The sequence below is a fragment of the Chionomys nivalis genome, chromosome 4 (assembly GCF_950005125.1).
Source record: "Chionomys nivalis chromosome 4, mChiNiv1.1, whole genome shotgun sequence".
NCBI classification, from domain to species: domain Eukaryota; kingdom Metazoa; phylum Chordata; class Mammalia; order Rodentia; family Cricetidae; genus Chionomys; species Chionomys nivalis.
This window is the reverse complement of record NC_080089.1, coordinates 72,254,043-72,267,134: the sequence shown is the minus strand read 5'-3', so window position 1 is coordinate 72,267,134 and position 13,092 is coordinate 72,254,043. Positions and strand designations below refer to the sequence as shown.

The 13,092-nt window shown below is 45.2% G+C and overlaps 1 protein-coding gene across 3 annotated transcripts in view; it reads right to left on the bottom strand.

Moving 5' to 3' along the window:
• The window catches only part of Dnaaf4 (dynein axonemal assembly factor 4), a 32,858-nt gene that overhangs the window by 7,662 nt on the left and 12,104 nt on the right, over positions 1-13,092 (bottom strand). For all 3 annotated transcript variants that reach the window (XM_057767103.1, XM_057767101.1, XM_057767104.1), the window contains exons 3-5: positions 12,240-12,373; positions 4,906-5,134; positions 1,853-1,998 (exon numbers count right to left, since the gene is read on the bottom strand). In XM_057767103.1, coding sequence (XP_057623086.1) covers positions 1,853-1,998; positions 4,906-5,134; positions 12,240-12,373 — 509 coding nt within the window. The remainder of the gene's footprint in view (positions 1-1,852; positions 1,999-4,905; positions 5,135-12,239; positions 12,374-13,092) is intronic.

The following is a 13,092-nucleotide window of genomic DNA, read 5'->3' as shown; positions in this document are numbered from 1 at the left end:
TTATCAACCTTCTACACCGTGAATCTTTGGAAGATGCCATGTTCAACTCTTCAATGCCCCCTAGGCCATGTGTCAAAGGTCCCCAGCCTGTGGTACTACTATGAGGTTATGAACCCTTCAGAAGATGGAACCTGGTGAAAGAAAATCAGGTCACCAAAGGATGAGCCTGAAGAGAACATCAGGACCCTGGTCCCCTCTCTTAACCTCTTGGCCACCATGAGGTGAGTGGGTTTGCTTCTCTGGGATGCTGAGCATAGCTGCTGGTCTCAAAGCAATGGGGCTAACCAACCACAGACTGACGCCTCCAAGAGCACCAGATGAATTAAGCATCCCTCCTCGTAAGCGCCTTTCTGAGTCACTTTGTCACAGGGCTGTGACACTGGCTAACATGCGGCAAAGCAGATCCCAGCCACAGAAGATACAAAAGGCTCATGGAAAACTTTAGTTACGGGCCAGGCATGGTGGTGAATGTCTTTAATCCCAGCTTTCAGAAGCAGAGGCAAGTGGATCTCTGTGAGTTCTAGGCCAGCCTGGGCTACATCTGTCTCAAATAAAACAGAACAAAACAAAATTTATCAGCATGTGTGTATGAGTGGGGAGTATGTTCATATCACATCATACATGAGGAGGCCACAGGACAACATGGCAGAGTTGGTACTCCCCTTCTAAAAGGCCTTGTTCTTATTGACAGTTTTAGATCTCCCACCTTTGCCCAGAAGGCAAAAATGTCATCTGGATCAATGGGCTGAGCAGTCTGTCAAATGGCAAATACACATGTTAAAGGCCTAACTATTGTTGTGACAGTGTCAGAGATAGGGAAGTTAGGAATGCCATGGAGTTTAGATAACACTGTGATGACCTTAGTCTCTTCATAAAAGAAAGAGATCAAGGGGCTAGAGAGATAGTATAATGGTTAAGAGCACTGGCTGCTCTTCCAGAGGACCAGGGTTCAATTCCTAGAACCCACATGCCAGCTCACAACTGTCTGTAAGTAGTTCAAGGAGACCCAACACCTTCACACAGATATACACGAAGGCAAAATACTAATGCACATGGAATAAAAATAAAAATTATTTAAAAAAATAAAGAAAGAGATCAAAGCCTGCTTTCATCACCACCATGAGGAGACAGAATGAGGGCCTCACCAAGAGCCCTTGGTAAGCCCCTGATAAAAAAACTGAGAAATGAATGTCTGTTCATTAAGCCACCTAATTTTAGGTAGTTTGTTTACAATGGCTGCTGTGGGACAATGGTGTTGTACTCTGTCATTTGTATTTTAAGAAAACCCTGATTGGCCAGTAGCCAGGCAGGAAGTATAGGCAGGGCAACCAGGCAGGAAATAGAGGCAGGGTGATGAGAACAGGAGAATTCTGGGAAGAGGAAAGAGTCCTTCCCTTCCTTCTTCCCCCTTCTTCCCCCTTCTCCTTCCCCCTTCTCCTTCCCCCTTCTCCTTCCCCCTTCTCCTTCCCCCTTCTCCTTCCCCCTTCTCCTTCCCCCTCCTTCCCCCTTCCTTTCCTTTCCTTTCCTTTCCTTTCCTTTCCTTTCCTTTCCTTTCCTTTCCTTTCCTTTCCTTTCCTTTCCTTTCCTTTCCTTTCCTTTCCTTTCCTTTCCTTTCTTTTTTTTGAGACAGGGTCTCTCAACACATCCCTGGCTATCCTGGAACTCATTGTATAGACCAAGCTATAATGAATGCACAGACATCCACCTGTCTCTGCCTCCTAGTGCTGGGATTAAAGGTGTGTGCCACCACACCCAGCCAATGCTAATTTCAGTAGAAAAAACAATGAAAGCATTCCTCCAGGGTGACACTGACTGAAGTGGTGCCGGCTTAACTGAGGCTCGGTGTGCCTACCTCCTCCTCTTCTGCCACTTGGGATTCTCGAAGAGCAGTTGGGAATGCTCGAGGGGTAAAGCTGATTTGAATATTGCCAGCCGGCCGTGGTGCGGGAACGCTGTCTTCCTTTAACTTCTCAGAAAATATGTTTTCCCAATTTCTCCCTTCAAAAGCAATGGTAGCAAATAAGTCCTTTATTTCCCGTTTCATTGCTGTTGTCGTTGTTTGTTTGAGACAGGGTTTCTTTGTAGCTTTGCAGCCTGTCCTGGAACTAACTCTTGGAGACCAGGCTGGCCTCGAACTCATAGAAATCCACCTGCCTCTGCCTCACTGGTGTTCGCCACCACCGCCTGGCTTATTTCCCATTTCTAACTAACTAACTTTTCAGATAACTATACACCAAAACTAATTCTAAAATTAATAACAGCTGGGCAGTGGTAGCACACGCCTTTAATCCCAGCACTCGTGAGGCAGAGACAGGCGGATCTCTGTGAGTTTGAAGTCAGCCTGGTCTACAAAGGCTAGTTTCAGGACACCCAGGGCTGTTACACAGAGAAACAAAAAAACCAAATAAATAAATAATAAAATAAATTTGATAACAAAAATAAATAATAAAAATCACTGAGTAAATGACAGAGCATGGCAAAGATAGGGCTCGTGAGATAGGGCAGAGGGTAACGCTCTTGCTGCAGCATGGCAATTGCAGCACATAGAAGTAGAGAGAATTGGTGGCTTTTCAGACCAGCTCTCTGGGCAGGAGGAGGCTCCTCTGTGAGTTCAAGGCCAGACTGTTCCACCTGGTAAGTTCCAGGCTACCCAGGGTTAGTGAAACCACATCTCAAAAAACAAAAAACCAAGGCACAGAACCAACTCTACAAAGTCATTCTCTGACCTCCCCCATAGGTCATACACACATAACAGTAACAAAAATAAAAATAAAACAAAGATGTTTTCTGCAATAAGGAATAGAATACTTAGCATTAACATGGCAGCAAGTCCATTCTTTTTTGTTTGTTCATTTGTTTGTTTGAGACAGGGTTTCTCTATGTAGCCTTGGCTGTCCTGGAACTCTCTACGTAGACCAGGCTGGCCTCAAACTTGCAGAGATCCACCCGCATCTGCCTCCTGAGAGCTGGGATTAGAGGTGTGTGCACCACCTCCCGACTAGCTAGTCTATTCTTAATCAATGACCCACTACTTTTCCAGGTTCACGGTTGAACCTCTGTCTAGTTCAGATCCACTGTGGGGGAGGCACAGTAGGCAAAGCCATCACTGCCCTGCTTCCTCCAATTCCTATGCCCCAAGCAGCGTCTCCCAAATACACTTCCTAGAGAAGGCAAGTGAGAAAGTGGCAACAATGCTAACAAAAGGCAGACATCCTTACATCTGTATGGGCAGACATTCTTACAAAGGCAGAGGCAATGACAGTCAAGCCAGAATGAGCGGAGGAACTAAGCCATGTGCTAGGATGTCGTCTGTAAAGACAAGGGAAGACGGCTGTCACTTAGAAACACTAGAATACCTAAGAGGGATGCACAGATGCAGGCAAACATTACAACAGGTGGGAAAAGGGTTTCCAGACAAGAAGACTCAGATTAACATAGATGAGAGAAAAAGAGTAAATATAAGGAAAGGTGAGGCTGGAGAGATGGTTCAGCAGTTAAGAGCACAGGCTGCGTTTCCAAAGAACCCACAGCGCTAACAACTGTCTGTAACTCCAGTTCCAGGGTGTCCAACATCCTGACACAGACATACACGCAGGTAAAACACCAATACTAAAATAAAAATACATAAATCATTTTTCAAAAAGGCTGTTACACAGAGAAACCCTGTCTTGAAAAAACAAACCAGAAAGAAAGAAAAGATAGGGACCTTTTTAGCTCTGTGGGGCACTCAGGACAGGTTGGACTACATAAAATGCTATCTCAATTAAAAAAAAATGTGTGGGGGCCGGGTGGTGGTGGCGCACGCCTTTAATCCCAGCACTCGGTAGGCAGAGGCAGGCAGATCTCTGTGAGGTCCAGACCAGCCTGGTCTACAAGAGCTAGTTCCGGGACGGGCTCCAAAACCACAGAGAAACCCTGTCTCGGAAAAAAAAAAAAAAAGTGTGGTATGTGTGTGGTGTTGGATTTAGCTCAGAGTCTAGCAGCTTGCCTAGAAAAGCACAAAGCCCTGGACTTGGTCTCCAACAGTGAGGAGAAAAATAGGTGGGCATACCTAAAATCCCAGCAATAGAGAAGTGGATTTAGGAGGGTCAGACGCTCAAGGCCATTCTTAGTTGTGTTGCAAGTTTGAGTCCAGCCTGAGCTACAGAAGATTCTGCCTCAAGCCGGGTGGTGGTGGTGCACGCCTTTAATTCCAGCACTTGGTGTTTTTTTTTTTTTTTTTTTTTTTTTTGGTTTTTCGAGACAGGGTTTCTCTGTGGCTTTGGAGCCTGTCCTGGAACTAGCTCTTGTAGACCAGGCTGGTCTCGAACTCACCGAGATCCGCCTGCCTCTGCCTCCCGAGTGCTGGGATTAAAGGCGTGCGCCACCATCGCCCGGCTAATTCCAGCACTTGAGAGGCAGAGGCAGGTGGATCTCTGTGAGTTCGAGACCAGCCTGGTCTACAAGAGCTAGTTCCAGGACAGGCTCTAAAACCACAAAGAAACCCTGTCTTGAAAAAGCAAAAAAAAAAAAAAAAAAAAAAAAAAATTCTGCCTCAAAACAAATGAAAGCAAAGAAGGTAAATTAGTTTGTTTTCCTTGTTCTCTGATTCCATCCTTATTCCAGTCCTGAGGCTCCTTCCCTCTCAGTGTCTCTCTACACTAGGTATTTATGGAGTGTAATAAATGACTACCATGTGGCCAGTGATGGAGAGTGCCTACGATCCAAACATTTGTGGTCGAGGTCAGAGTATCACACATTCCAGGATGCCCAGACCACACAGCAAACCCCTCAGAAAAGGGCTTTCATCTTACATCCTCGTATTGTATCGCTTATTCTCAGTATACCAGAGCATGACCTGTGCCTGCAAAAAGGTTTTCTAAAAGAGAGAGAGAGAGAGAGAAAGGAGGCACCTTACCACCTTACCTCTTTGGGGGAGGCGAGCAGCAGACGGGGCCTTCCTGGGCAAACTCGGGGGCTTCGGTACTCCCCTCTCTTCAGCTTGTTTTCCCCGTTGGCATTTCTCTTTCCTTGGGATGCTCTTTTGCTTTTCAGCTTGTCGTTGACTTTCTTTCCAGGCTTCCAATTCTCTAGTTGCTTTCTTCCGTTCATTTTCTTTCATATCTTCTATTTTTTTCCTCTCTTCTTCTTCAATCTGTAAACATTGTAATTAGCAAGTCCTTTAGAACGTTCAGAAAGCAACAGCTGTGCGCGTGATATGTGTGTAGTGTGTGCTTGTGCTCATGTGAGTGTCTGCACCTTGGGATAGGAGCCGAGTGCCCCCACACAGGTTTAATTGGCACTCAAACAGTAAATCATGCTGTGGCTTCTGCCCACCTGTGTGAGTGGCATCCTCTACTGAAGGACACCAAATGGGCAGCCCCCATCTTCCCCCTCTGCTTCCAAGAGTGTGCATGTAGGATGTCCTAGGCAGATGACACATGCAATGGTGGGACAGTTTACGGGTCAGTGGCCAAGAAGCTGGTGACACAGCTCAGTAGCAGAGTATTCGCTAGCACTTGGGACAACCTGGCTTTGCTTCCCCAGCACTGAAACAGAAGATGAGTGACCAAGAGAGGTAGTTATCCTGACTGAGCTGGTTCTAGCAGATGCCTTGAGTCCTTCCTTTTTGGGAAGGGGGATATAGTGATTGACCTCAAAATCAAGATCCTCTTGCCTCAGTCTCCAGAGGCCCAGAATTATACTACCATGCCTGGTTGTCCCTTTTCTTTTCTTTCTTTCATTTTTTTTTTTTCTTTTTGGACAGGGTCTCACTAGGTAGCTCTGACTGGCCTGGAACTCACCATGCAGACCAGGCTGATCTTGAACTCAAAGTTCTGTCTGCCTCTGCCTCCTGGGTGCTGAGATTAAAGGTGTGTGCTATCATGCCCGGTTCTTTCATTTCAGTTGTATGTGTGTGTATATGTGCTCTTGAATGTGCGCACGGGCGCAGGCATGCCACTGTGCATGTGTGAAAACCAGAGGACAATTCGCTGAGTTGACTTCCTCCTTTCCCTTGTGTGTCCTAGGGACTGAACTCAGGCCATCGGGCTTGGCAGAAAACACCTTTACACCTGAGCCCTGAGTTAGTTTTTGAGAAAGTCAGCTGTTGTAAAGCCCAAAGAGCCCAGATCTCTCTGGCTTTCTGTCTTGCTATGTGATCTGTCTTACACACTGCACCTACAACAAGTACATGGGCTGCCTCATCTTGGACTCCCAGCCTCCAAAGCTGTAAGTTAAGTAAATACCTTTTCTTTATAAAGTCGCTCAGCTTCACATATTTTCCTTGTCTCATCATTGCTGAGGACGTAATTCCTGCCTCCAGCATGCTAAGTGTGTACTCTACCACCGAGCTACTCCCAGGAATGCTGCTACAGTAATGAGAAACAGACCAGGGCCTCTGCCCAAGGCTTATACACTAGGCACCAAGACAGTAACCACTGTCTGCTGACAGCTCAGAGAGTTGTCAACTGGAGAAACCAGGCACACTGCACAGGACAAAAAGAAAACCCTGTGCAATGGTCTGCTCTGTCCCTTTGAGAGGAAAGCCATGCCCCCACGCCCCCACCCCCCACTCCCCATTCCCCCATCCCTGTCTTCAGCTTCCAGCCTGAGTCCTTTCCTCTTCCATCTCCTTCTCGAAGAGGGAACTTTTGTCTATCCCTTCTCCCACATCTCCCCTTCTCTCTTTCTCTCTCTCTGTGCCTCTTTCTCTGTTCTTCTTCCTTTCTCCCCTTTCCCTTCCATAACACACTAAATAAATATCCAACCTCACTTTGCATGGCTTGCCTATTCATGTATTTGTCTCTCACCTGCCATGTGGCTCCCTGCCCAGGACCAACCACCTTCTGCGGTGTGGTCTCATGGCATGCCCATCTGTCTGTCTCTCTTTGTGGGACTGGCTGCCCCATCGAGGTCTCTAACCCATCATACAGCTCCCTGCCTGGAACTCGCTGCCCGTCATGGCCCACTGCAGCCACTTGGGGAACTATGCTGTCCCTGCCTGGGACTGGCTGCTCTCAGGACCTGCTGCCACTTCGGGGACCTGTGGTGTGGTTTTGGGACCCACTGCCCATTGCAGCCACTTGGGGATCCACAGCATTTTACTTAAACCATAACACCTTGCACTTACATGCCTCACAAAAGGGCATGATGAAGTCAGAGAGGACACCACAATCTGAAAGATAAGAATTTGCTCCATCTAGGGGCTGGAGAGATGGCTCAGTGGTTAAGAGCATTGTCTGCTCTTCCAAAGGTCCTGAGTTCAATTCCCAGCAACCACATGATGGCTCACAATCATCTGTAATGAGGTCCGGTGCCCTCTTCTGGCCTGCAGACATACACACAGACAGAATATTGTATACAGAATAAAGAAATAAATAAATATTAAAAAAAAGAAAAGAATTTGCTCCATCTAATAACAAGTATGTGTTGTGAAATATTTGTGTACACTGTAAAGATGGGACTCTGACTAAGGCACCTTCTGATTGGTTTAATAAAGAGCTGAGCCGGGCCGTGGTGGCGCACGCCTTTAATCCCAGCACTTGGGAGGCAGAGGCAGGAGGATCTCTGTGAGTTCGAGACCAGTCTGGTCTACAAGAGCTAGTTCCAGGACAGGCTCCAAAACCACAGAGAAACCCTGTCTCAAAAAACCAAAAAAAAAAAAAAAAAAAAAAAAAAAAAAAAAAAAAAGAGCTGAATGGCCAATAACTAGGCAGGAGACGATAGGCAGGATTTCTGGGGAGAGAGGAAGAGAAGGAGGAATCTAGGCACTTGGATTTCACCAGAGACAAACAGTACAAAACAGAGGTAACCAAGCCACACAGCAGAATGTAGATTAAAAGACAGAGGTTATAGATGTGAGAAGATGCGAGTTAGAAAAAGTCTAAGCTAAGGCTAAATTCCCATAATTAATACGTCTCAGTATCATTATTTGTGAGCTGGTGGCTGAAAGGAAAGTTCGACTACAGGTAAGCCTTCATTTTCTCTGCACACGGTGCAGAGAAGAAACGTGTAAGGCGTGGGACAGCCTCGCCGTCCCCAGCTGTGCCGTAGGCCCCCGCACCACACACTCCCAGTCACAGCATCGTGTTCTTCATGAGACAGTGCTCATTTATAAAATCCTCAATGATTTCTAGATGCCAAAGTGAGAATTACAGAGAGGAAAGTATTTGCAGATTGGACAGACTTGCTTGAACAGAGGCAGAAGATTAGCATTTATCTAGAACCAGAAGTTGGGGAGACAAGGTCTATTTAGCTCCAGTTGTCCTGAAACTCACTGTAGACCAGGTTGGCCTTGAACCCACAGAGATCCTCCTGCCTCTACCTCTTGAGTGCTGGGATTAAAGAGGTGTGCCGCCTCAACAAGCCTTTTAACCTTCCCACCTGTGGGTTCCAGGAATCAATCCCCTGTGGCCAGGCTTGGTGGCCTGTGCCTTTATCTTCTCAGCTATCTCACGGGCCCTATTGTTGCCAAGTTTTTTTGCTCTCTGTATTTAAGTGAGTTATTCCATATGGTGTCTTAACCCACAGTTTAAGAAGCTATGTTTTGGGGAAGGGAATAAAAGAATCAGTGGCCCATCTAACAAAATGAGCTCTGGTGTGATCCACATGGTGACCATTGCTGTTTGACAAAGTTCCAGCATTTCAATATTGCAGACCACCCTTCTCCAGCACCTTTTCACTTTCTTTTTTAATGATTCTCAATATCAATGCTTTCCCTTTGGGAAATTTCATATGGGCTTTGGTAAAGGATTAAAATGTGTACAATGGCAGCTTCACTAAACAAAATAATTCTTTGGAAAAAAAATCTCCACCGCTGTAGAACCAGGAATTCCATTGTGTCCTCCTAATGACACCAAGAACAGAATATTACAGATTTACTAGGTATACTTGATCCAAAAAATGAAATGCCTACAATTCAGATCCAGAGCCTGAGGCCATTAAGGGCAAGAGTTCAATTAATAAATACAGAAAAATCAGGATGGTATGGTATAATGGGAAAAGAGTAAGACATCAGGACTTCCCTTTTGGGAACATTATGAGGGGAACAGGCCCATATAGTAAGACCAAGATTCAACGTAATGCCCATCAAAATCCCAGCAAAATACTTCAAAGACCTCGAAAAAATGTTACTCAACTTCATATGGAAAAGCAAAAAACCCAGGATAGCCAGAACAATCCTGTACGATAAAAGAACTTCTGGAGGAATCACAATCCCTGACTTCAAACTCTACTACAGAGCTACAGTACTGAAAACAGCCTGGTATTGGCATAAAAACAGACAGGAGGGAAAATGGAACCGAATAGAACACCCGGATATCAATCCACACATCTTCAAACTCCTGATTTTTGACAAGGAAGCAAAAAATATCAAATGGAAAAAAGAAAGCATATTTAAAAAGTGGTGCTGGCATAACTGGATATCAACATGTAGAAGAATGAAAATAGACCCATATCTATCACCATGCACAAAACTCAAGTCCAAATGGATCAAAGACCTCAACATAAAGCCAGCCACACTGAACCTTATAGAAGAGAAAGTGGGAAGTACACTTGAAAGCATTGGCACAGGGAACCACTTCCCAAATATAACCCCAGCAGCACAGACACTGAGAGAAACAATTAATAAATGGGACCTCCTGAAACTGAAAAGCTTCTGTAAAGCAAAGGACACGGTCAACAAGACAAAATGACAGCCTACAGAATGGAAAAATATCTTCACTAACCCCACATCAGACAGAGGTCTGATCTCCAAAATATACAAAGAAATCAAGAAATTGGACACCAAAAGATCACATAATTCAATAAAAAAAATGGAGTACAGACCTAAACAAAGAACTCTCAACAGAGGAATCTAAAATGGCTGAAAGACACTTAAGGAAATGTTCAACATCCTTAGACATCAGAGAAATGCAAATCAAAACAACTCTGAGATTCCATCTTACACCTGTAAGAATGGCCAAGATCAAAAACACTGATGACAACTTATGCTGGAGAGGTTGTGGGGAAAAGGGAACACTTCTGCATTGCTGGTGGGAATGCAAGCTGGTACAACCCCTTTGAATGTCAGTGTGATAATTTCTCAGAAAATTAGGAAACAACCTTCCTCAAGAAACCAATAATACCACTTTTGGGTATATATCCAAAAGATGTTCAATCGTGCCACAAGGACATGTGCTCAAATATGTTCAAAGCAGGTTTGTTTGCCATAGCCAGAACCTGGAAACAACCTAAATGCCCCTCAACCGAAGAATGGATAAGGAAAATGTGGTACATTTACACAATGGAGTACTACACAGCAGAAAAAATGACAACTTGAATTGTGCAGGAAGAGGTAGAAAACATTATTTTGAGTGAGGTAACCCAAACACATAAAGACAATTATCACATGTACTCACTCATAGGTGGTTTTTAAACATAAAGCAAAGAAAAATCAGCCTACAAACCACAATCCCAGAGAACATAGACGACAATGCAGACACTAAGAGAGACTTACATAGATCTAATTTACATGGGAAGTAGAAAATAGAAAAAGACAAGATCTTCTGAGTAAATTGGGAGCATGGGACCTTGGGAGAGGATTGAAGTGGGGGAGGGGAGAAGCAGGGAGGGGAGCAGAGAAAAATGTAGAGCTCAATAAATATCAATAAAAATGTATTTAAAAGCCGGGCAGTGGTGGCGCACGCCTTTAATCCCAGCACTCGGGAGGCAGAGGCAGGCAGATCTCTGTGAGTTCGAGACCAGCCTGGTCTACAGAGCTAGTTCCAGGACAGGCTCCAAAGCCACAGAGAAACCCTGTCTCGAAAAACCAAAAAAAAAAAAAAAAAATGTATTTAAAAAAGACTAAGAAATTATAATATACTGTCTGCTCCCCAGAAGAAGTCCTTTTCTCAAGGTCAGGCATTTGGATAAAGGTCTCCATTCCCTTGGGAACTCTAGGAAAGTTTATGCTTGATAAAGTGGTCATTCTTGATAAAGCAAGAGGATCCCGTGACCCTTCATTAACATATCACTGTGGGCTGGAGAAATGGCTGAACAGTTAAGAGCACTGACAGCTCTTCCAGAGGTCCTGAGTTCAATTCCCAGCAACCACATGGTGGCTCACAGCCACCTGTAATGAGATCTGGTGCTCTCCTGACCTGCAGACAGAACACTGTATGTAATAAATACATAAATCTTAAAAGAAAAGAACCTATGACTGGTGACTAGTGTCAAGGTCAATGCTAGATTTCTCAACTCCTGATCTCAAACCACACCCCAGCTCACATGCCCCTGTCTCCAATTTAATCCAAGATGCAACTGTGTAGTATAAAAGATAGAATTTTTTCTCAGTAAAAAGCTGCAGGCAGTCATCCTGATTCACCCTCAGATTGTGTGCCCCACCCCACCCCTGCCTCCAGAGTCCACACGTCCTCTTTGGGACCTGAAACCCTAGCTGAAGCAGGTCTCCAGCAAAGTCCTACAACCAAACACCAAGAAAGGACTGAGATCGCAACTAATGTGTGTAATGAGTGTGTGTGCGGGGGCAGGGGAGTAGCTGGGGATTGAACCCAGGGCCTCAAACCTGCTAGCCAAGTCCTTTACCATTGAACTGTACACCCCTTTCTTTCTTTCTTTCTTTCTTTCTTTCTTTCTTTCTTTCTTTCTTTCTTTCTTTTTTTCTTCCTTCCTTCCTTCCTTCCTTCCCTCCTTCCTTTCTTTTTTTCCTTCTTTCTTTCTTTCTTCTTCTGGCTTTTTTTTTTTTTTTTTTTTTTTGGTTTTTCGAGACAGGGTTTCTCTGTGGTTTTGGAGCCTGTCCTGGAACTAGCTCTTGTAGACCAGGCTGGTCTCGAACTCACAGAGATCCGCCTGCCTCTGCCTCCCAAGTGCTGGGATTAAAGGCATGCGTCACCACTGCCCGGTTTCTTTTGGCTTTTCGAGATAGGGTTTCTCTGAAGCTTTCTTTTCTTCTTTCCTTCCTTCCTTCCTTTTTGTTTTTTTTTTTTTCAAGATTCAGTTTCTCTGTATCTTTGGCTGTCTTGGAACTCCCTCTGTAGATCAGGATTGCCTTGAACTCAGAGATCTGCCTGCCTCTGCCTCCCAATGGCTGGTATTAAAGGCATATGCCATCACAGCTGTTAAAGGCTTGACTTCTCATTCTCCTGGTTCACCATCTGAGTAACTGGGTGGCCTGCACCTCCACACCTGGCTGAACTTATCATCTTTCCCCAGCGCATCATCATCTCCTTCAGGCAGTCCCCTGGAGGTCTGCAGCTCACCTTCATCATCACACCTAGTGTGTATCTCTGATCTTCCCGCTTGGCAGTAGCTTTTGCTTCTGTGGCCTCTTTTGCTTTCTCCTGTGCTTGAAGAATAGATTTTTCTCTTATTCTCTGCATTGTCTCTTTGTCAACTGCAACACAAGGGAAAGTATGTGTAATGGTCTGTCTTGTGTGATGATGAAGGTGAATTAAAGGATCTGCCTTAAACAGGTCAGATACACCCCTCTCAATTCCCTGGTCCTAAAAATTTTTTTCCTAAACTTAACTTTGTCTACTATTCAGTCAATACCTTAAACAGGTATAAGAAACACCAGACATTTCATACCACAAACACCGGACAGGAACAAAGAGACTAGCTACCCCAGGATGTGACCAGCATTCAGCTTTCTCAGGTTTGCCCCCAAGACGACATCTACAAATAAGCAGGAAGCAGTCTTGAGAATCTGCTGCCCCAATTCCTTTAACCTGTTATGTCTAGCCTCCTGCCTTTTTATTATAAAAAAGAGATGGGAATGTAATGGTCTGTTCTGTCCCTTTAAGAGACAAGCCACGCCCACTCCCTCCCCCCCCCTCCAAGGAGGCAAGCTGCTCTTCAGCTTCCAGCCTGAGTCCCTTCCTCCTCCTTCTCCTCCTTCCTCCCTCCCTCCCTCCCTCCCTCCCTCCCTCCCTCTCTCTCTCTCTCTCTCTCTCTCTCTCTCTCCTCCCCCCCCAGGCAGCTTCTGTCTCTCCCTTCTCCCTACTTCTCCCCTCCCCCCTCTGTTTCTCTCTCTTTCTCTCTCTGCCTCTCTCTCTCTCTCTGCTCTTCCCCCTTCTCCCCTTCCCTTTCATAACCCACTAAAATATCCAACTT